At 41.6% G+C, this 24,589-nt stretch overlaps 1 protein-coding gene across 9 annotated transcripts in view; it reads right to left on the bottom strand.

The window, feature by feature from the left end:
- The window catches only part of NSMCE1 (NSE1 component of SMC5/6 complex), a 38,835-nt gene extending 15,651 nt beyond the window's left edge, over positions 1 to 23,184 (bottom strand). For 6 of the 9 annotated variants that reach the window (XM_090277699.1, XM_090277706.1, XM_090277708.1 and 3 more), the window contains exons 1-2: positions 23,117 to 23,184; positions 12,179 to 12,324 (exon numbers count right to left, since the gene is read on the bottom strand). In XM_090277699.1, coding sequence (XP_090133825.1) covers positions 12,179 to 12,314 — 136 coding nt within the window. In that variant the 5' untranslated portion in view covers positions 12,315 to 12,324; positions 23,117 to 23,184. Of the gene's footprint in view, positions 1 to 12,178; positions 12,325 to 12,765; positions 12,811 to 22,625; positions 22,753 to 23,116 lie in introns of those variants that run through there. The other 3 variants (XM_090277700.1, XM_090277701.1, XM_090277703.1) reach the window with 3 other exon arrangements.
- Between the last annotated feature and the right edge of the window lie 1,405 nt (positions 23,185 to 24,589).

Raw genomic sequence — 24,589 nt, 5'->3', positions numbered from 1 at the left:
AGAGACTTCTTTTCTAGCCACTCTTGTATATCTTATCTCATTTTCTTTTAAAATAAAATTTTAGTTTAAATCTTCTTACTAGTCAGGGTCCCTGCTTTCCATAGGTACTAGAACCTAGGGCTCATTGCATTCTTGGGCAGCAGGCAATCAGCAAGTCTGCTGTCCTAACTTCTGAACAACAAATAGTTTTGTTCCAAACTAGGCATCACAGATAGGAAATGCTATTTTTGTACAGAGGAAATAACAGCAAAAAATAAGACCCCAGGGGACCAAACCACTTGTGGGCCAACTTTCCCTGTGACAGCCCACTCATCTGATGGGGCCAGCTGGGGGGGACCTGCTGAGTATGGCATTAACAATGGGGCATGCTGGGCCCTAGATTAGACAAGGCAGCTAGGACACCTCAGGCTGAGAAAGCAACTCCTGGACTAGAAAAGGCTAGAAGGCAGGACTGTGGACTGCAGAGGTGTGTGAGGGATCACTTCTCAGCCTGTGGCTTTCACATCAGTTTCCAAGGGAAAATGGTTCTCTCAAAATTCAGATATGTGACTGAAAAGATGGAAGGTGACAATGGCACTTCCCGAGTATGGCTGGTGAACAGTGCTGAAAACATGGAGAGAGGAGAGTTATCATTCATGCAGCAAATACATTACACAAGTAATTCTCTACATCTGTACATCATTCACTCTGCGCTCCAGTTCTGCTCCCTCAGAGTGTCATCAGACCCTCATGAACCACCACAGAGGTGATGCTGGAAATCAAGGTTCCTAAACTGAGGCATGCTCTCATGCCTCTCGGTCCAGGTGTTCTATGACCCGAGCTGGCGAGCTGGACTTGCTGGCGCCGACAGTCTTTGACTGATCAGGCTGCAGGGTTTCAAGACATTCTGTGACTTAAAAGGAATCTTGCAGAGTACTCCATCTTCCCTGATGTTGCCAAGGAAACCAAACAAAGCCGAGCACAGGTGGTGCTTAACCCTGCGTGCTTTCTGTTAATGTTTAAGGAACAGTGTGGCCATTCCCATAGTCTTAAAAGAACAGATGATTGAATTCCTATTTTTTGTTTTTGATAGAAATCATTCTTTATAGTTTATATATTAACCTCCTTTTGTTTTAATCCCAAGTAATTGTATATTGTAATCAATATTAGAATGTGCCTGTGAGCTCATTCTTTACCCTCCCTATTGATTTCTATACTTGTAAAACTCAATAAAAGGAGAGGTCTTTGCGCCGCTCATCGCTGACCTGCCAGAGCATGCAGCAGCCCTCCAACCGACTCATTCTCCCTGCTGGAATTACTTCCGCACCCTCAACCACATTTAATACAACACAGAGGGAAGTCAAGATGCGGCACAGTGCGTTTTTCAAAAGAGGACACCAAGGATCACAGAGGTTAAGGACTTACCCGAGATTACAGGGCCAGTAAGTGACAAAGTCTGGACCAGAAGTCAGATGTCTGCACTTTGGGGCAGTGACAAAAGGACTTGAGCATACATTTAAGAAAAGAAAGTTCTTATCTGGATAGGCAATGATGTCTGAGAATTACTTTAAAATAATATGGGGGTAAGCAGGTTAGGGTACAGACAAAACAAGAGTAGCCCTGGCTGCTGTGGCTCAGTGGATTGAGCGTCAGCCTGCAAACCAAGTGTCGCTGGTTCGATTCCCAGTCAGGGCACATGCCTAGGTTGCACACCAGGTCCCCAGTTGGGAGCGCGTGAGAGGCAACCACACATAAATAAAATAAAATTAAAATAAAAAATAAAATAACCCTGTTTAAAAAAAAAAAAAAACCTTTAAAAAAAAAGGAAGATCAAATAAATAATTTAAAAAAAAACAAGATTAGTCACGAGTTATCATTTTAATTGAGCAATGGGTATATGGGTATATAGGGCCTCATTGTATTATTCTCTCTACTTTCATTGTTTGACTTTATTCCATAATAAAAGCTTGAAAAAATACTTCAATATTCAACAAAAATATAACCTCACACCTTAACCCTCAGGAGTCTGAATCACAAAAGAGAAAAATGATAGTGCTCTGTGACAAGGAGTCTGATGGTACAGGGGGGATAAGCTTTAATAATGGACTTTTCAAATTTATTGATTAGAGATCAGTTTTCAAGTATAAAGAAACCATTTTTAAAAATCAAGAGATTATTTCAGTTAGAAAGTCTACTCTTTGGCCTTTCTTCAAATGACAGTGCATAGAACTTGGTTTACAGTATTTGGCACAGTTCCTGCATCTCAGCCACAGGCCCTATAACCCACAACACTGTTGGAACGGTGACAGGGACATACACTGACTATCCCTACATGTGCAGGAAGCACACCTGTCACCATTGCTCTTACCAAAGGTCTGCTGGTCAGCACTCCAGTGAGCAACAGAGCAGCACCAAGTCGTCATCATGAAGGCACTGAGGCAGGGCCAAGTCCTGATGTCCAATCTGGGTCATCACAGAAAACTAAACCACTTTCAGCAGAACTTTACTGTTGATACTGTTAACATGCATTTCATTTTTCTCACCTTCAAAAATAGGAAGTCCATCTACCAATGAGATGAGTGGCAGCCCCCCACACCCATCTGCCTTGGAACCTTAAGTTGCTGATGGAGGGGCTCTGCAGGGGATGGCTGCCTGCCCTGAAACCAGAGCAAATCACTCTATCCTCTTCCTGAGATTTCATCTGAGCAAAGCTGAGATGACAAATCAGATGCCTAGAGGCCAAGTAAGAAGCCCAGATGCAGAAAACAGCAGGCATAGTGGGTGAAGTACAGAGGCAGAGGTACTCAGCTCTTAATTTTTTTTTTTTAAAACATGGTACTTGATTTTTAAAAATTAGAAACACTGAAGGACAAACTACCTGTAAGCTAGATACCATTGACATTCCACCAACTTTCAAATTCCAATGTGGGCGAAAACTTTCAAGTTCCAATTAGACATGGTAACAAATGAGGCCACTCTATTACTTGACCCACCAGATAAGTGGCTGTGGTTTCTTACAAAGGCTGAACCATAAACAACTCAAAGGAACGACTGCGTCACTCATTCTGAGAGCCTGAATATACAAACAGATCATGGGTAGACCACGTATGAAAACAGAAATCTGACCCACAATCTGCATCAACCGGCCCAAGCAACCAACCCAGGATCGACAGTAACCAGCCCAGGAGGGCCAGGCAGCTACCTCTAAGTCAGACTTGTAGGATGTTAGACCACTATGCCTAACAACCATCCAGGAAGCTAAACAGCTCTGTAGTAATCAGCTCAAAATAACCAAGACTTGATTAATAACTCACAGTTTCCCTAAATTTTGCCCCTACTTCCAACTTAGGACCAACAAGAGATAGCCAAATATGCTCCTTAACCAATCACAGATGTTCTGCTTCTAGGGGGCCCTCCTGTAGCTTCCTCATTCCTCCAATCAGGGCACACCTGAAGCATCCCATTTCTTCCACAATAAAGCTATCCCACTCCTCTGCATGCCTTCAAGTCTCTGCCAAAACCCAAGTGGGGGTGGCGACTCCCTGTTGGAGCAAGCTCTGATAAATAGCCTTTGCCTGTTCTCAGGCAGGTGGTCTTCACTTGTTTCTATGCTTTCTATAGGCAGGACATGGCTGAGTGTCCTGTCCTGGGCAGGGCTTGGGAAGGTTGCTGAATGGTAACTGAGGGCTTGTGGTGCTGTCAGGGAGATAACTCCAACCTCTTTTCCCCAGTTTCCCAGTCTTCTTCTGAGCCTCACCCCCTCAGCCCAGGGTGTGGAACAGCCTCCTACAGTCTCCCAGTGTCCACTCTTAGTTCCCTACACCTGTCCTCCACATAGAGCAAGAGCGGGGCCAGATCCCAACACACATATGCACATACCTCACCTGCAAGCCACCGGTAGCTCCCATTACCCTTCGCCACACTCTGTGTGGTTCCCACTGCACCCCCAACACTCTGATTGCACTGGCCTATTGTCACTCACACATGCAAAGCTCCCTCATCTCAGCACCTGCACTGGCAGTTGGAAATGCTGAGCACACTTTCTGGATTTTTTTTTTTTTTAGGAAATTCCAGCACCAAAATTTCAGCCCTGTGTTCTACAGTCATTCCTACTGCACTCCTTACCAACATTATGGATCTGATAGTCACAACGTCCTCCCCCATCCCTGGGATCTAGAATTAGATGACATGGAGAGGAATGCAGAAGGGGCAGAAGTAGTACATGCTGAACATCCACCAGCAAGTACTCAGCCAGGCACTGAACAGAAATGCCATTGTTTAATCCTCACAACTTTTCTGTGAAGTAGGTAAGATTTCCTTTAAAAAAGGACTTTCCCAAATCCCTGATTTGAACCGGTGTCTTAACTTAAAAAATGGCTTCACTGTTCCTGCCAGTTCCTTCCTACTGAAGAATTTATCTCCAGTCCTCTCACCTACCTACACGTATCCTCTCTGTAAGGGAGGACCTGCCCACCCTAGGTTCCTGCTGCAAAAAGTCACCAAGAGCAGGCTGGGGTTGGGACACATCTAGACCTTCACAAGCCAGAGATATGAAAGTGCAACATTCACTTCATCCTGGCTACAGAGCTTTCTAAACCCAAAGATTCCTGCCTAAGCTCATAACGGCTGACTGTTATGAAATTTTGCCTGTTTAAAAATCCAAGTTACATATTATTTTTTAAGTCAAATTTTTATTTTTTTATTATATTTTAGTAATTATGCTATTATAGTTGTCCCACTTTTTCCCTCCTCACCCAGCAACCCCCATTCCCTCAGACAATCTCCACACCATTGTTCATGTCCATGGGTCATGGGTGTCAGTTCTTTGGCTACTCCATTTCCTATACTGTACTTTGCATCCCAATGGCTATTCCTTAGCTACTTATTTGTACTTCTTAATTCCCCCCACCTCTTCACCCATTTCCCCAAACCCCGCTCCAATCTGGAAAACATCAAAATGCTCTCCATATCCATGATTCTATCTCTGTTCTTCTTGTTTGCTTAGTTTGTTTTTTAGATTCAACTGTTGACAGATATGCATTTATTGCCATTTTACTGTTCATAGTTTTGATCTTTTTCTTAAATGAGTGCTTTTAACATTTCATATAAAAATGGCTTGGTAATGATGAACTCCTTTAGTTTTTTCTTGTCTGGGAAGCTCTTTCTTTGCCCTTTGATTCTAAATGATAACTTTGCTGGCTAGAGCAATCCTGGCTCTAAGCCCCTGCTTCTCACAACTTTGTATATTTCTTGCCAATCCCTTCTAGCCTGCAAAGTTTCTTTTGAGAAATCAGCTGACAGTCTTATGGGAACTCCCCTGTAGGTAACTAACTGCTTTTCTCTTGCTGCTTTTAAGATTCTCTCTTTATCTTTAACCTTTGGCATTTTAATTATGATGTGTCTTGAAGTGGTCCTCTTTGCATCCATCTTGTTTGGGACTCTCTGTGCTTTTTGACTTGCATGTCTGTTTCCTTCACCAAATTAGGGAAGTTTTCTTTCTAATAGATTTCCAATTTCTTGTTCTTTCTCTTCTCTTTTTGGCCCTTGTGATGTAAATGTTGGAACACTTGAAGTTGTCCCAGAGGCTGGTTACACTATCCTTGATTTTTTTGGATTCTATTTCCTTCTTGTTGTTCTGTTCAGTTGTTTTTTGCTTATGTTCCAAATCATTGATTTGAGTCTCAGTGTCATCCACTCTACTGTTGTTTCCCTGTAAATTGTTCTTTATTTCAATTAGCGTATCCTTCGTTTCTGACTGGATCTTTTTATGCTGTTGAGGTAGGTCCCCCTAAGTTTCTCGAGCATCCTTATAACCAGTGTTTTGAACTCTGCATCTGAAAGATTGCTTATCTCCATTTTGTTTAGCTCTTTTTCTGGAGTTTTCATCTGTTATTTCACTTGGGCCATGCTTCTTTGTCTCCTCGTCTTGGCAGCCTCCCTGAGTTTGCTTCTATTTATTAGGTAGAGCTGCTCTGACTCTGTGTCTTGGTAGTGTGGCCTAATGTAGTAGGTGTCTTATAGGGTCCACTGGCACAGCCTCCCCAATCACCCAAGCTGGATACTCAAGGTGCGCTCTTTGTGTCAGCTGAATACACCCTCCTCTTGTAGATGAGTCTTGGTAACTGTTGGCAGATCAATGGGAGGGACTTACCCAGGCCAGTCAGCTGCAAGGACTGGCTGTTACCACTACCACCAACCTCCTCCCTCCCTGGAGGATCAGCTGTGCAGGGGCAGGATGGTGGTGCTCTGACATGGTCTGTAGCTGTCCACAGGGTGTGCAGACTTTGGAGTTTCCTGGTGGTGCAAGCCAAGGTCAGCCCCCACCTGTATTCTGCTTGGGGCCACCCTGCATAAGCTACAAAGTGATCTGCAGATGGCTGCTACTTGTGCTGGGCTTGACAGTTCCCAAGCAAAGCCAAAGTATGAACCTAGGCTGGCTACTGCTAGTGCCAGGCCTGGGGCCACTTAGCAAGAGGTACAGGAAATGGGGACTCACTGAGACCAGCTGTTGCTTGGTTGAGAGGATTTAGGAGATTGTAAAGCATGAGCCAAGACCAGCAATTCATATGGAAAAGCCACTGTTAACAGCGTGGGTGGGTTGTTAAGTTGAGTGAGGCAGAGCCTCAGACAGATCAAACAGTGTTAGCCAGGTTGATGCAAGTCTCAGATATGGCAGCCCCCTGCTGGATCTGTGGCTCTGCAGAGGGAAGGTTCAGAAAAGGAACAAAGGCCTCTGCCTTTCTGTCTGGGAGAAAGCTGTTCTCCAGCTCTCACCTTGATTCTAGACACTTCAGTTCCTCCTTGTATGCCATTGGTACCTTTCAAGCTGCTAACCCTGGGGCTGGAGCTCAGAGGAAATGAGTCTGAGTAAGTCCCTGTGTGGATTCCTTAAGAGGAACTGCTTGGGACTCCAGAAGTTTCTTCCATCAATTCAATCTCCCCTGGCTTTTGCAAGCCAGAAATTATGGGGACTTATCTTCCTGGCACTGGAACCCTGAGCTGGGGAGCCTGGTGTGGGGCAGGGGCTCCTCACTCCCAAGATATCCCTCCCAAATTTTTATACACCACTTGTGGATGTGGGACCAGCCTATTCCACATCTCCACCCCTCCTACCAGTCTGAATGGTTGCAGTTTCTATAGTTCTGTAGTTGTCGGACTTCCATTTAACTAGATTTCTGACAGTTCTGAGTGAATGATGTCCTATATTTTAGTTGTAATTTTGATGTAGTTGTACAAGGAGGCAAGCCATAGTTACCTACACCTCCATCTTGACCGGAAGTTACCAAGTTACATATTAGATGTTAGTTTTCATGCCAATTTTAATGCCAGTTTTCAGTTATGATCACAGACCTATTCCCCCTCGATTAACTGGAAAGACTAGCAAGCCCTGACTGTGGTAAGCTTATTAACTGTTCATCATAGCCAAAGAGGAGAAATGTGCAATGAAATCTTTAAAAGTAGGAGGAAAATTATTTGGAGCCAGCTTCTAATTATCAAGTCCTCTTTGGAAAGAGAAGGTACTTACAAATATAACTACAGATATTGAGATGGAATACTAACCCAAGAGGTCAACAAATATCACTGTGACTCACCATGCATGAACACCACCTAGTGGTATGCATAAGTCCTGAAGTATGCACCAAGACAACGAAGCAAATATAGTCCCATAAGTCAGCATGAGAAAAACAAAGACAGGGTGAAGGCAGATAAAGAAAATATCTATTAAGCCTCAAGTTTCTCTGATCCTGTGTTCACTAATCTATTTTTGGTACATGTATTTAAATTAACCTTTTTTTTTTTTTTTTTTGCCTAAGCATCGTATTATTTATTCTACTCACTGAAATAATTTCAAGTCTTAATTTTTTTAATCTAAAATTTTAGGTATTTTACCTACTTTTTCCTTAAGACAATAGATAATTTAGAAACCCACTAAAAGTTTAAATAAAACATAACACAGCATAATTTATTACAAAATGTTGGTGCTACAGTATAAATAGCCCCTCATAGCAAGTTGGCAACCATTAAAGAATGAGGGAATTTAGATAAGAAATAGCAACAGACACTAAAACAAGTGGGTAGAAGTATAATGTTATCCCTACAACTTTACTAAACTCATTTACCAATTCTGGTAGCTTTTGTGAAAACTCCAACAGACTTTCTGCATAGAAAATCATGTCTCTGAATAGAAAGTGCTACTTCTTTTGTTTCTTGCCTGAGTATACTGGTTAGAACAGAAATGGTGAGAATGGACATTCTTGTCTTGCTCCTACTATTAGGGAGAAAGCTTAAATCTCTCACAATTAAGTGTGATGTCTACATAGATCCCCTTTATCAGATTAAGAAAGTTTCCTTCTTTTTCTACTTTGCTAAGGGTTTTTATCAGAAATAGCTGTTGGCTTTTTAAATTCTGTGCAGATACTTGTTGGTTGGTCTCATTTTCTAAGCCCAAAGATCCTGTTTATCTTGTTTATGCCCTGCTCCTTAGAGTCTCTTTAGTTTTCTGTAAGAAATGTCTGCTGCATCAGGCCACAAAGAGGTAAATGGAGTGTTTTCCTGGTATCTGTGAGCCATTCTAGCAAATTATGGAAACTGAGGAGGGTGTCATGTGATTGGCATTTGAAGTAGGGGAAGTCTTGTGGGATTGAGCCCCTTTAACTTACGGGATCTGATGTGCCAGGCAGACAGTGTAAAAACTGAATTGAGTTACTGGACATCCAGCTGGTGTCCAGAGAACTGGAGAGGTGGTGTTAGAAAAGACAACAAGTATTTGGTGTCAAGAGTGAAAAAATCTTCATTGTCTGTCTGTCAAAAGATCGCTGTCCTTCATTGACTAACGTCCAGTGTTTCATATATTCTGTCCATTTTTTAATTATTGGGTTGGCAAAAAAGTCCAAATGGTTTTTTCCGTAAAATAAAAGACATGCTTTTCATTTTTACCAATAACTATTGATTTGGATATTTTGAGTACGTCAGCTATCTCTGAGTGATATAATGTTGATTGTTCTCAATTAATGTCCCAATTTGATCACTATCAACCTCAACTATCTACCCAACCATGGAGCATTATCCATCGAGAAATCTCCAGCAGGAAACTTCACAAACCACTTTTGACACATTCAATCAGTCACAGCACCTTCTCTATACACTGCATAAATCTTTTTTGTGTGTTTCAGTTGAAATAACTTGAAATAACAAAGCATAATATGGCAAAAATGTTGTGTATTTTCTTCCATTTTTACATTAAAATATTTAAAAATTCACCAATTTTGATAAGTATTCACACTGATATGATAGCTGTCACAATACAATCTAATAAAATTATTTAGAAGGAAGTTAAAGACAACTACGTGCTACTAGAACCACCTTATGGGAAAAAACCAAATGAACTTTTTGGCCAACCCAATATTTCAGACAGAAGGCAAACTGATCCCTATTACTCTATATCAGTCTAAAGTGGAAATCCTCAAATCCAAGTCTTCTTAACCATCACTCCGCAGCCTCCTGTACCTACTTCCATCAGGGGACTTCTAGTGGAATCATCTCAGTCTGTATCTGTATGACACACAAGACCCAGGATGAAGCAAAAGCTTTACCTCTGTGCCACCATCCCTAGCACAGAGGCCTGGTGCCCAAGGGATTCTCAGGAAGTTATGCTGGATGACCACATGCATGTATGCAAACCCTGGCACAGAATCAAAGGGGCACTAAGAACAAAGTTCCCAGTGCCATTCAGAAAGGCCAAACCCAAAGCTTTCCACCAGGACATCAGAACAAAAGCTAAATTCACTAGCCCAGAAATTTGGGAATTTGTTCTTCCCTACTGAAAATAAGAAGCCCAAACCAAAGCCCAGAACAGGAAGTATTCTGATAAACTTGACAAACCCCACAGAAAACCGCCATTCTAGTAACTCACATTTTCAATTACTCCTTTGTTTTTAATTCTCTTAGAAACTAAATATGTATCTAGTTGGGAAAGGGGGGCCTTTAAGAGCATCTCTTCAAAAGATAAGATATTGATAACATTGGGTCTTATAAGTATTTGCTTAATTTTAGATAATTTCTTTCCATCATTCCTTGTTTAAAATCTCTCAAATAAGAATAATGCTTGTGAACAACCCTTTTTTAAATGCAGAATAGGAAAGAGCAAACTACAGTTCTATCCTGATTACCCTAGCCATAACTATATCTTGATGTGCAGAAATGGTACATAAAGTGTGAGAATAAATCAATTCCTAGACACATTCTACAGGACTTTCCTAAATTAGATCATAACAACTTTAAAGGTTAAATAAAGGCAAAACACTTTCAATCTTAGTACTAAGGCATCATATGGCTCTTGGCAGTGAGCTAAGAAACTTTCCCTTCAATAAAGCTCACATCCCAGACACATGCATATGAAAGATACTAATGGGAGGAGGAATGAATTGTTATTTAGATAAAAGATTTAGAAAAGCCTGCTATGCCCATCACTGGAGAATATTAAGGGGTGGGTTTAAAGCCCTGTCATTCTTTTCAAAGAGCAAGAGAAGCTAGCTTGACAGTATAATATTCCCTTTCCATGAAGGAGGTTCTCAACAAAGACCCCCGTCCACCACAGTTCAGGCAATCAGAACAGGTATGTTCTCACCAGGAGAGTTCTCCAACACAGCACTAATTATGTCACTTCCTACCTCAAATCCTTCGGGAGGTCTGCACTTTCTACAGAATTAAGAGAAAAAAAATACCACTATTATGGTATATATACTATGGGTTCTTCAGGATCTATAAGCCTACACACCAAAAAAGCTTATTCTCTCCCCACACATCATGACATCATATTTTCTTGTCTAGGGTTTCCTGAAGTATGTTATTTGTAGGTCAATTAAGTTTGTATACACGAGATTAACAAAGGTAAACAGGTTTCCTTACTTAGAACCTGTCAAGCTTTTATTTATGGATGTGCACCAAAGTTTCCAGAATTCCCCACAGAACACCTCAATGGACCAGTGGCTCATTCCTTGCCTCTTCTCCAAGCCCAGAGGCTCATATTCTTTCTTCTGTATATCATGAAAAAAAAACTTATTTCTGTACTCGGTCTCTCCTGTCTGATGCACACACCCTTCATGCCAGACGGCAGTTCTCCAAATGTGGCACCACTCCTAGTGTCCCTTCACTTGGGTACTCCCAGACCTTTCCTTGCCCTCTCGGCTTGCCTCCCCTCTGTTTTTTTCCACTCTCCTTTTGAAAATTAAAAATATAGACAAAAAAAGACAAAACACAGAATAAAAAAACCTATATTCCCATTCATCAAAAGTGACAACCATTAGACTAAACTAATAATGCCTCAAGCCTTTTTTTTTGTCAATAAAAGAACAAAATAGGATAAAGTATGCTTTGATTGCTGGTGACAAACCTATTCCTCTCCTCCTCTTCCCAAAGGAAAGTACTTCATGAGTGTGTTGCATATCTTTCTGGTCCACTTTTATATTTTTTCATGCAGATACATGTATTCATGAACAGTAAGTCATTAAATTTTACAAAAAACTTAGTGACATCATATAAAAAGTATAGTTTTTAAACTTTCTTTTTCACTCAACAAGACTCTACCAATATTGATTTTACCAATCTATCAACATTGATCCCATTGCATTATTTCTACTTCTAGTTGCTGAAAACATAGTATGCACCAAGTCTCATCTCTTAAGTGCTTCATGTTTATTAGCTTATTAAGCCCTCCCAAAAACCCACTGAGAAGATGTCCCAAATGCCTATAGCTGGTACAGGGCAGGAAAGGCACTCTCTCCAGGTAAGGCCAAGTCCCAGGCTAAGCTGCCCCGACTACCAATAGCCAACTGAGCACTTCCCCTGTGTCTGGTGTTTTGTATGTATTGTGTCTTTTAACCCTCTGAACCACAATATGTGATAAGTACAATTAATTATCCTCATTTTAGTGGTTAAGAAATTCAGGCTAAAGAAGGTGCTAGAGCCCTGGTGTGAACCATGATTCTACTGCTTCAGAGGTCAAGTCTTACCTAACACTGCACTAAATGTAAGATTTGCTTAAAAAAAAAAGTCAAAGATGAGATGAGAAAGATGAGCTGATGGGAGACAGTGAGAGAACTGATGTAGAGGTTGACTGGTTACATGACATTATACCAATGTCACTAGTCCCTGACCACACAGTACCAGAGCATTCTGGGAACAGAGAAACCATACTTACAATCATGGACTTTATAGCAGTGCTTCTGCAAGCGCTTAACGTCCCATTCCTCCAGCACTCCATGAGTCATCAGCAACTGGAGGAACCGCCGGTGGACATCAGTCATGATGCCCGTTCTTCTTGTGCTACCCTGCATGGTGAAGGAACTAAATAAGAAGTAAATGAAATCAAGTTACCTCTGAGCACACCAAAAGCAATGTTCTAGATCCTGCATAAATTTGCATTAACAAATATAAATTTGTTATGGTTTTTAAAATCAAGGTCATCATGCTGAATACTACAACAATGAAAAGGACACAAGTCAGGGGCTAGTCAAAAGATGAGAAGTGTGGGTTCTGGAGCCAGCCACAATGCCTGTATTCATGGCCTGCTCCATCACTTAGGGTGTGAAACTGGGAAATGTCATTCCACATGCTTCAGTTTCTGATTATATCAGAATAATGATAGAGATGTCCTCCATACAAGTACCTTGAGGATTAAATGAGATAATAAACATAAAAGCCTAGTAACAGACTAAGCACTAAGTACATGTTAGCCACTTTCACTATCAGATGATTCTGGGTCTGAAACTTGGCTCAGCCACTTACCAGATCTATGGCCTTGAATAAATTTAGCTGAGGCCCATCTTCTCACTAAAAAATTAAAATAACATTCACTGCTTAGAGAACTGCTAGTAAACATTAAACAAATGTTAGTTTTCTTCTCTTCTCCCAAACCACTAATAAAACTGACATCATAGGACCGCAGGGTATTTTTAAAATCTCCTGCTCTCTACTAAAACATTGTCTTTCCACAAAACACAAAGATTAGAGCTGATATAATCATTACATAAGTCCTGATCAAAAAAGGCTGTTCCTGCCAGAGGTCCAGTGGCTACGAGGGGCTAAGAACATGGCTTCAGAACCAGAAAGGGTGGTTTTGAAACCAGTCCTTGCTAGGCCAGCCTGATCTTAAGAATCACCTAAACGGTGTATTAAAAATACACATCCCTGGCTTCTTTCCTGGAGATTCTGGGTTGCAGAAGGGCCTGGAATTCTGAGCTTTTAACATTCACTTCAGGTTATACTATGATCTGACAGAAATGTGCTGTTACCTAGCAAATATAGCACAAAAACATTTTTAGCTAACATATTAAGTCTCCCTAAGCCTCAGTCTTTTCATCTATTATATAACATGGGGATAATAATAACTATATTTAAGGCATAAAATAAATTTAAATGAGATATGACTACCAAAGGTTTGCCAAGGACCTACCTAGCACATAGGATCCACAAAATGGCTACTTAGTGTTCTTTTCAATAGCATCACCAACCGGACTCCAGAGCTGTGAAGAAGCACTATCTCAGGACCAGTTTCTCTGACTGTCTACTAGATTTCCTCAAGAATATCTCACCAGCATCTCAATCTCAACAAATCCTAAACTGGAATCCTTCTCCTTCAGCATCCTCCACCCTTTTCTCCCTGGGTCCTCTTTGCAAATCATCTGGTTTAGGTGGTACAGTCCACACAGTCATACAAGCACCACAGACCTGATCCTCTTCTCCCTCAACCTCAGATCCCAGCCAGGCATCAAGTCCTCCCAAGTTTACTTCATATCACTAGAATGGGTATCTTCCTTTAGCCACTCCATTATTGTGTAATGAATACTCATTATTTGCCAGTGATTGTTTTGGACACAAGAATAGAACATGTGGGGATAAAGAATTTAGGCTTTTGTTGTAGAAACTTTGGAGACACAGGCTCTCTCCAAACTAAGGATCTTTAAGCAGATAATATAGCCAGGCTATTAATTTTTTTTAATGTAAAATTGAATAATGAGTAAAATACAGCTATCTGATTATAAGAGTTGCTTCTAAAACATAATAGCAAAAAAATTAAAAGGAAAGAAAAATATATACTCTGTGAACTAACTAAAAGAGAGCTGGTGTGGCTTTGTAACTATCACACAAAATACTCATAGACTCTAAGACAGAAAGAACAGTGATAAAGAAGGTCACCACAAAATGAAAAATAGGTCCGACATCCAATAAGATATAATTATTTTAAATGTTTAGGCATCTTAATAACAGAGATTCAAAACAGTTAAGGTAAAAATTATCAAAACTACAATGATAAACATACAAATCCAGAACCACAGTGGGAGATTTCAACATATCCCTATCAATAGTTAATAAAATGAATTAAAAATCAGTAAGATTAGAAAGGATTTGTATAACACAGCAAAAATTTTAAGCTGATGTACATGTATAAAACACTGCACTGCTACAGAATACAAAATCTTCAAACACACCCAGAACAATTATGCAAATTGCCACATACTAGGCCAAAAAGCAAGTCTCAGCAAAAGTTAAATGAGTGCTCACATAAAGAGAACATGTTCTCTGACCACAATGCAATAAAGTTGGAAACCAGAAACAAAAAGATAACAGGAAAAATTCTGCTTATAATTTAAGAAACACAGTTCTAATCCATTATCAAAGAAGAATTATTAATGAAAATTAGAAACTAATAAAATATACATAAAAACTGGTATTGATGTCCGGCCAAGACGGAGGTGTAGGTAGACATGCTGCATCTCCTTCCACAACTTAGAAGGAATACAACTACCTCAAAACTAGAGACAACTAGAAGTTCCAGAAAACTGAGCTGCATGAAAGTCCAACAACAAAGATATAAAGAAGAAATACTCATCCAGACAGGTAGGAGGGATGGAGCTGAGGCGGAGAGAATGAGGTGTGGTGATAGCAGTGGCGGTAGCAGCAGCTGATGCAGCAGGCTGGCAGAAAGCACAGTCACACATTTTTTAAAAAGTTGGGAGGGACACCTGGGCAGCAATCCCAGAAGCAGGCCAGACCATGCAGCTCATGGTTCCAGTGCTGGAGAAAATAAAGCCTCATTGCTTCTGACTGTGAAAACCAGTAGGCTGGGGCAGCGGAAGAAACTGCAGGTCTCTCAGAAGAGCCCACTTGTTTATAGGTGGCCTCCACAGTCCCAGAGCATCTGCAAATCCACCCACTCTGGGAACCAAGGCCAAGGCAATAGCTAGAGAGGTGCCAGTCCCACACAGAAGTGGGAGAAGCGCCTGGAAAAGGGGCGCGTGCTGAGCAAGCGGCATTGTTACCTGTCAGACCCCTCTCCCACATAGAGTGCCACAGCATGCTGAATGGGGTCAATCCATATTGACAAATACTGAAGGCTCCACTCCTTACAACATAACAGGTGCAACAGCTCTACCTAAGAAACAGAGGCAATCACAGGAGCCTCTCAAGTTAAGGAGACAGAGAAGTATGGCCCAATAGAGGGAACAAATCAAAGTTCCAGTGGAAGAACTAAGCGATGAGGAGATAGCCAACCTAATAGATGCAGAGTTCAAAACACTGGTGATAAAGATGCTCACAGACTTGAAAATATGCTTGAGTATGGCAAAAGTGAAGGCTGTGCTAAGTGAAACAAAGGAAAATCCACCCAAAAACCAGTGGTGAAGAAAAGAAAGCCGGGCTTCAAATCAATGATTTGAAACATAAGGAAGAAATAAACAGTCAACCAGTACAGAATGAGAAAACAAAAATTAAAAAAAAAAAACTAGAAGAGGCTTAGGAACCTATGGGACAACTTTAAACATGCCAACATCCAAATCACAGGGGTGCCAGAAGAAGAGGAAGAACAAGAAGTTGAAAACTTATGTGCACAAAAAATGAAGAAAAACTTCCCAAATTTGGCAAAGGAAATAGATATACAAGTCCAGGAAGCACAGAGAGTCCCAAACAAGCTAGACCCAAAGAGGACCACACCAAGACACATCATAATTAAAATGCCAAAGGTTCAAGATAAAGAGAGAATTTTAAAAGCAATAAGAGAAAGGAAGAGTTCCCTACAAAGGAGTTCCTATAAGACTATCAGCGATTTCTCGAAAGATACTTTGCAGGCACTGCAAGAAGTACTTAAAGTGATGAAAAGCAAGGACCTACAACCTAGATTACTCTATCCTACAAAGCTATCATTTAGAATGGAAGGGCAGATAAAGTGCTTCCTAGACAAGGTAAAGCTAAAGTAGTTCATCAGCCCTTACTATGTGAAATGTTAAAGGGACTTATTTAAGAAAAAAAGAGGATCGAAACTATAAACATTAAAATAACAAAAAACTCACAACTATCAACAACAGAACCTAAAAAAATAAAAACAACAACAAACTAAGCAAACAACCAGAATAGGAACAGAATCATAGGTATGGGGATCATTTGGAGGGTTATCAGCTGGGAGGGGGAAGAGGGAGAAATGGGGAAATGGTGCAGGGATTAAGAAGCAAAATTGGCTGGTACAAAATAGGCAGGGGGAAGTGAAGAATAATATAGGAAAAGGTGAAGCCGAAGAACTTCTATGCATGATCCATGGACATGAACTGAGGGGGGTGGGATTGCTGGGGGGAAGGGAGATACTGGGAAAAAAGAGGCAAAGAGAAAAGAAATTGGGATTACTGAAACAGCATAATCAATAAAATATACTTTAAAAAATAAAATGAAAAAAAAAAACTAGTATGAGGCAATTAAAACAGCATAAGTAAATTAACAGCATTAAATTTTTTTTTTCATATTTTCCTTGGAAATTTTTTTATTCTTGTTTATTTATTACAGTTGGCCCAATTTTACCCCTTTGCCCTCTTCAGCCCAGTCCACCCCACTCACATAGTCATTCCCCACACCACTGTTCAAGTCCATGGGTTATTCATACATGTACTTTGATTTGTCCCTTCCCCTTCTTTCCACCATTGCCACCCCACTGCTGTCAGTCTGTTCCATGCTTCCATGTCTCTTGTTCTGTTTTGCTCATTAGTTTATTTTGTTCATTAGATTCCTCTTATAAGTGAGATCCTATGCTATGTGTCTTTCACCGGCTAGTTTATATTTTTTAAAAGTGGGAGGCCATCTAAAGAAACTATAAAAAGAACAGCAAATTAAATCCAAAGAAGTAAATGATGAACAGAAATTAATGAAAAATAAATGCATACCTGAGATCAACAAAACCAAAATTCTTTTTTTTGTTTTTTTTAAAGTATATTTTATTATGTTGTTACAGTTGCTCAATTTTTTCCCCTCTACTCCCCTCTGCTGGTTTAGCTCAGTGGATTGAGCGTCGGCCTGCGAGCTAAGTGTCGCTGGTTCGATCTTCCAGTCAGGGTACATCAGAGAAGGAAAACTCTGACTCCAAAAAACCTCCGCTGCCTTGCGGCATACCTCTTCAGGGGAAAGGCTAAGGGAGTAAACCCCGACAGAAAATCCGGAGCCGGAGTCCCTAAGGCGGTTTGACGTTGTAGTCAACACCGGCAACTCCTGCGGCGCACCTGAACCCAAGCTGTATCGACTCCGTCTTTCCCTTGGACCCTTCAGCTGCGAAGAGAGGGGGGGTCTGCTGCATGGGCAACAGCAGACCCTCCATATTACCCTGCCCAGGCTCTGTAGCTTCAGCGTCATCACAAGATGTCGATTCAACACGGGAGGAGACAGATACCATGTCACTCCCGAGTCGGACTGCACAGCCATTCTCGGCGGTGCAGATAGACTCTTAAGAAGCTACACCATCGTCTCTCGAGACGGACGGCTGCCGACGACGACTCCCCTCTGCCCAGTACCCACTTCCCTCCAGCGATCCCACCTCCCTTAGTTCATGTCCATGGATCGTGCATGTAAGTTCTTTGGCTTCTCCATTTCCTACATTATTCTTAACTTCCCCCTGTCTATTTTGTACCAACCAATTATGCTCCTTAATTCCTGCACCATTTCCCCATTTCTCTCCCTTCCCCTTCCCAGCTGATAACCCTCCAAATGATCCCCATACCTATGATTCTGTTCCTATTCTGGTTTTTTGCTTAAGTTTGTTTTTGTTTTTATTTTAGATTCCACTATTGATAGCTGTGAGTTTGTTGTCATTTTAGTGTTCATAGTTTTGATCTCCTTTTTCTTAAGTAAGTCCCTTTGACATTTCATATAATAATGGCTTGGTGATGATAAACTCCTTTAGCTTCACCTTATCTGGGAAGCACTTTACCTACCCTTCCATTCTAAATGATAGCTTTGCTGAACAGCATAATCTTGGTTGTAGGCTGCTTTTCATCACATTGAATACTTCCTGCCTGCAAAGAGTTCTCTGAGAAATCAGCTGATAGTCCTGTAGGCATCCTCCTGTAGGCAACTATCCGCCTCTCTCCTGCTGCTCCCAGGACTCTGTCTTTATCTTTCACCTTTGGCATCTCAGTCATGATGAGTCCTGGTGTGGTCCCCTCTGGGTCCAGCATGCCCGGGACCCTCCATGCTTCCTGGACCAGTATGTCCATCTCCTTCAAAAATTTGGGAAGTTTCCCCCATTTTTTTCAACTCTGGCTTCCTCATTCTGTACTGGTTGACTGTTTTTTTCTTCTTTATATTCCAAATCATTGATTTAAACCCTGGTTTCATTCCATTCACCATTGGTTTTGCGTGGATTTTCCTTCATTTCATTTAGCAGAGCCTTCACTTCTCCTCTTATGCATCTGCCACACTCAAGCATATCTGTCAAGCCTGTGAGCATCTTTATCACCAGTGTTTTGAATTCTTCATCTGTTAGGTTGTCTATCTCCTCATCTGTGAGGTTGGCTACCTCCTCGTCACTTAGTTCTCCCACTGGAACCTTGATCCGTTCCCCCTTTTGGTCCATACTTCTCTGTTGCCTCATTCTGACAGGCTCCTGTGTTTGTTTGCCTCTGCATCCCAGGTAGAGCTAGGGCGGAGCCTTAGGGATTCATCAGTATAGGGCGACCTGTTTCACCACATTGTGGCGCTGTATGTGGGGGAGGGGTGAGAGAGAGAACTATGCTGCCTGCCCAGCACCTTCCCCCCCTCCAGGCACCTCTCCCACCTCCACACCAGACCGGCGCCCCCCCAGCCGCTGCCATGGCTGTCATTCCCAGAGCGGGAGGGTCTGCAGACGCTCCAGGACCACGGGGCCCTTCAAACAAGCAGACTCTACTGAGATCGGCAGTTTTCGCCTCCACCCCAACCCCCACCGGTCTGCACAGTCAGAAGCAATGAGGCTCAATCTTCCCTGGCATTGGGTCGTGGGCTGCGAGGTCTGGTGAGGAGCTGGGAACGCTTCCCAGGTGTCCCTCTGATTCCCTAAAACACATGACAGCACTTCCCGCCTGCCTGCCGCTGCTGCTGCCACCACACTTCATCCTCCCTGCCCCGGCTCCACCCCTCCTACCTGCCTGGATGAGTATTTACTCTCCATATCTTTGTTTGCTGGACTTTCATGCAGCCTGACCTCCTGGAACCTCTGGTTGTTTCCAGTTTTGAAGTAGTTGCATTCCCTCTCAGCTGTGGAGGAAGACGCAGCATATCTGTCCATGCCTCCATCCTGGCCAGACCAAAATTATTCTTTGAAAAAACATAATGAAAGTGACAAACCTCTGACAAGATTTTCCGAGAGAGGATTTACAAATAAACATTTGAAATGAAAAAGGGAAACTAACTACAGATACAAATGTTTTTACAAGATATTATAAAAAACTTACAGCAGTCTGAAGTTTTAAATATGTGCAAAGTCATTTAAAAATTCATTAAAGATTGACTAAAGAATTACTTGAAAACCTAAAAAGTTTTACAACTATTTCAGATACTTTATGGGAAATCTATCTTCCCACAGAGGAAACTTCAGGTCCAATGGATCTATCAAGAAGTCCTACCACACATTCTAGGAACAAATAACTTCAAATGTTATACAAACTATCCCAGAGCCAGGGAAAGAGCAGCCCTATACAATTCACCTGATAAGGCTGACATAAGTTGGGCACTAAAACCTGACAAAATCTTCAAAAGGGACCAAAATGAAAGGCTGGCATCTTTCAGGAACATAGCTGCTATAGTACTCCCTAAGCAGAATGTTAACAAACCACATCTAGCCATGTAAAAATGGTGATACATCATGACTAAGATGAGTTTATCCCAGCAATGATTAACATTTGAAAATCAATCAAGTGTTATATATCAATATCTCAATAAAGCTGGGGGGGAATTAATCATTGTGAGTCACCATATTAACAGAATAAAGAAGAAAAGGCATATGATCATCTTACAGTTGATAAAATTCAACATTACTCATACTAAAAAAACTCTTAAATTTGGAATAGAAGAAAATTCCTTTTATCTACTAAGTGACATCTACAAACACCTCCAGCAAACATAATACTTAAGGACAAAATGTTGAAAGTAATCATTTTAAAATCCAAATTAATCCAGTGCAACAAAATCAATGTAATTCCAGTCAAATTCCCAACAGGCTTTATGTGTGTGTGTGTGATCTGACAAGATGATTCTAAAATTTACATGGAAAACAAAAAGGCAAATCAGCAAAGACATTTTTGGAGAAGGTAAAGGCAGGAGGACTTGTCCTGCCAGATACCAACTTATTCTAAAGCTAGAGTAATGAATAAAATGTGATACCAGTATAGAAGTAGACAAATAAGATCAATGAAAGAGAATAGAGAACTCAGAAGCAGAAATGTATACATGTATGGATATTGGCATCTTGGAGCAATGGAACACCAGATCAAAGCAAACTTTTCAATAAAAGGTGCTAAAACAACTGATTATCCATACATTGGGGGGGGGGGACAAAACCCTACACCTTTACCTCACACTATACACGAAAGTCTTAAGAATGGAAACACTATGAAACTTTGGGATGACAATATAGGAGAAAGTTTTTATGACCCCCAAATTAGGGAAGGATTTCTTTAAAAGGTATAAAAAGTACAAACCATAAAGGAAGATAATTATATATTTAACCTTGTTGAAATTAAAAACCTATTCACCAAAAATACCAGAGTGGGAAAGAGAATGAGAAAAGCTACAAACTGAAAGGTATCTGAAACATATTTAAGCCACAACAGATTTGTATTCAGGACATATGAAGAACTCCTACAAATAAGGAGAAGACAAGCATAAGAGAAAACTGAGCAATAGAAATTTTACAATGAGGACGCATAAATGATTATAAATACATAAAAAGATGTTCAACTTCAGTGTCATCAGTCAAATGAGTATGAAAACCACAGTCATTAGTGTCTTAACCACCACCAAAGAGGCAAAAATCCTTAAGAATGGCTGAGACTGACACTTCCATCCACCACTGGTAGATTATAAACTCTTCAGACAGTTTGGTATTACTAGCTCATTTGGATATCCTTAGAAATCTACTAGATATATACCTTACAGAAACTTTTCCACACTTGCCCAAGAAATACATTTATAAAAGCAACATGTAACAGCAAAAATCCAGCAAGACTATAAACTGAAGACTGCCAACACAAAGCACATATAATCAATCATACCACAGAATTCAAAGCAACAAAGATGAAATAGAGCTACTTACATCAACATGGAGGCAACAAATATACATGTTATGCACAAAAGTTAAGTCACACAAAATACATACTAGGATCCCATTTATACAAAATTCAAAAGCTAGTAAACTGTTCATTGCATTCATTATATACATAAACAGCAAAAACTACAAAGAAAAACAAGAAAATGAGTAACAATATTCAGGGCAGTGGTTATATTTGGTGAGGGGAGAAAAAGTCAATGGGAGATTTGAGCATATGAAATTCATAATCTCCTATTTCTTAAGTTGGTGGTGTTCCTTTAATTTTCATTCTTCAAACTTACATTTTTACAATTTTCATAGGTGTGTTACATATCTTAATAGAGAAAATTATGTAAATATGTTAAGAAACAGCCAAAATGTGAATAAGAAGAATGAAGTATAGAATGGCATAGAATGCTATAATTTGGGGAAAGGGAGGAAAATGCAGGTGAAAGAGATATAGACAGATTTGTTTATGCACAGAAATCAGTGGTCTCTGTGACGACGGACTGGGTAGGAGAGGTTAACCATGGACACGTACATTTTAAAATAAGAAATGTTTGTGGAATAACAAGTCTCAATCATAACCATCTGTGCCATGTGCTAGACACAGTGCTTCACGTGCACAGTCTCATTTACTCCTCACCAGAACCTTACTAGGAAAGCATTACTGACTCCGTCTTACAGATGAGGAAATAGGCTGAGGGCACAAGGTGACACACGGTTAGTGATGGAAGTTGGGGGCGACCATACGAAAGCACAGTTCAGGAACTGTGGCAGCCCCAGTCAGTGAGAAATGAGAGTGGACAATAAAATGATGATCCCGGTTCCTTATCTGCAATTCTCAAATCATTTTTTCAGAAAACCGAGTTTTTTAAGTTTGAAAACTTAACCTGATCTAATGTGAGGCTATTGATGGCTGTTCTTCATCCCCTTTAGAGTAAAGAAGCATATACTTAGCTGAGAAAATATCAGTGTATTTGATCACAGACGCTGCCCCAGACCCCACTGACTGTATGACAGAACAGAGAATATATATGCACCACATTACCTTACGAAAACTGGAGAAACCCGTGATTCTTAACACAAGTAGCCTCAGGGCTTTAAAATAAGGAGCTGTGGACTTGTACAGAGAAGTTCGGTGCACAGAATAGAGGGGAGCACAAAGTACCGCGATAGTTAACTAAGGGGTGCTGGGAGGCCTATTTTACGTATTCAGTTTCAGATATACTTTGTATTTTTCTTTTTCACCTAATATGATTACAAGTATTTCTTTCAACTAATATTATGATTTTAAAACGTCTCTGTGTGAAAGGAACGAGGTCCTGGTCTACCTGCCTCTTCTAGGGCCCGAGACTCTTTGGGTCTCAGTCTCCCCATCAAGAAATGAGAAACCCCCGGGTCCCCGAACCCCCAGCGCCACAGTCGGCACAGCACACGGGCCGACCATGGGCTTGACCCGAACTTCTGTCTCCCCTCGCCTCTCTGGACGACCCTCTCCCTTCCCGGTCAGCCTCGCTAGCGAACGACCGAATTACCCACCGCGACACCCAAGTGCAGGCCACACACCCCGCGGAGTTGGCAGAAAGGCGGCATCAGTTCCTCCTTCCCGGCGGAGCGAACGCAGATACGACGCTTCCATTGGTGGCTCATCAGATTCGTCCCGCCTGTTGGGTGACGCACTTCCTGTTCTCCCGCCCGCCTTGTTGCCATGGTGCCACAGGATGCGTCAGTTAGGTCGGACACACGTTTCCCGCCCCTGTCTTGGCACCTTAGGCGAAAGGGAAGCCGTTCAAATGTCTCCTTCCGCGTGTCTCCCTCCGCATCCCGTCCAGCATGACAGCCCGCGACCCAAAAGGAGGAAAAACAGAAATGCAGGTTGCCCCACCCTCATGACCGCGATTCCGCAGACACAAACTATTGCCCTGCCCCGGGCGTCAGTTTCCCCATCTGTAGAACTGGTAGTGTGAGCTCTTGGCCAAGAATGAGGGCTCCGTTGTCATGTCCTGATTAGAATCCTGGCTCTGCCCTTTACTAGTTGCCAAATCTTGGGCAAATCACTGAGAGGGGCTGAGCCTCAGTTTCTTCTGTTGAATGGGGTAATAGTGTCTGTGTGAGGTTTACAAGAGATCACACATTGTTACAGAAACAGGAGAGTCCAAAAACAAACCCCAGAGTTTGCAGCTGGAAGATAGGGAAAAGGAAGCAGCTTTCAAGATGCCCTTGCCTGCCTGGGGCTAGTGGCTGGAAACTTTGTTGCACAAAGATCCGCTTTGAAACTCCAAGGCTCAGGAAGATGGGAGGGGTCTTAGACTGTGGGCTGGTACAGAAGGAGCCTACAGAGCCTGCGTAGGGTTCTGTGAATGGTCAGAACTGCTTGCAACATCCACTGTGTCAGAGGATGCAGTCAGGGATATAAAAGCAGCTGCGGTCATTTTAGGGTGTGCTCCCTCCATGTGGATTGGAGGAGGGGGCCTCCAGGCTGCTTTAAGAAGAGGCTCTTGCCACAGTTTACAGGAAGAAGGCGGTTTACAAGGAGGCTGAGAATCCAGGCGATTCTGCATTAAGAGCTGGAGGGCACCACAGCACAGAAAGGACCTCCCCAATCAGAATTGAGTGATTGGCAGCTACTGGTAAAGCTGAACTGTGCATAGGAAGGAGGGAAACGGTGTTTCTGACTTTCCTCTGACTGGCCAGGTCTGGGAGGGAGAGGCAGAACTATGTGTAAATAAACATTTTTTTCTTTTCACCAAACTCTGGTAGTGAGAGTTATAATTCTGGCGGTGGGCAATCGGGCCCCTAACTAAACAGCCCATGGGTTCTGTTTCAATTGGAGCAGCCCAGGGGTTCTGTTACACATGGACATGAGGATTATTAGCTGCTGTCTTACCCAGGGATTGTTGTGAGAAGCAAATGCAATTATTAACAGAAGTCAGTGGATGGACCATTTTTAGTCTTCAGGCACTTGTTACAAACGTTTGTATTCCATTCCCTGGTCTGAGACGTGAGGCCCAG

Source organism: Furipterus horrens, unplaced genomic scaffold, assembly GCF_987537825.1.
Source record: "Furipterus horrens unplaced genomic scaffold, mFurHor1.1.pri manual_scaffold_5, whole genome shotgun sequence".
NCBI lineage: Eukaryota > Metazoa > Chordata > Mammalia > Chiroptera > Furipteridae > Furipterus > Furipterus horrens.
The sequence above is the reverse complement of the archived record's forward strand: the minus strand, read 5'-3'. Positions and strand labels throughout refer to the sequence as shown.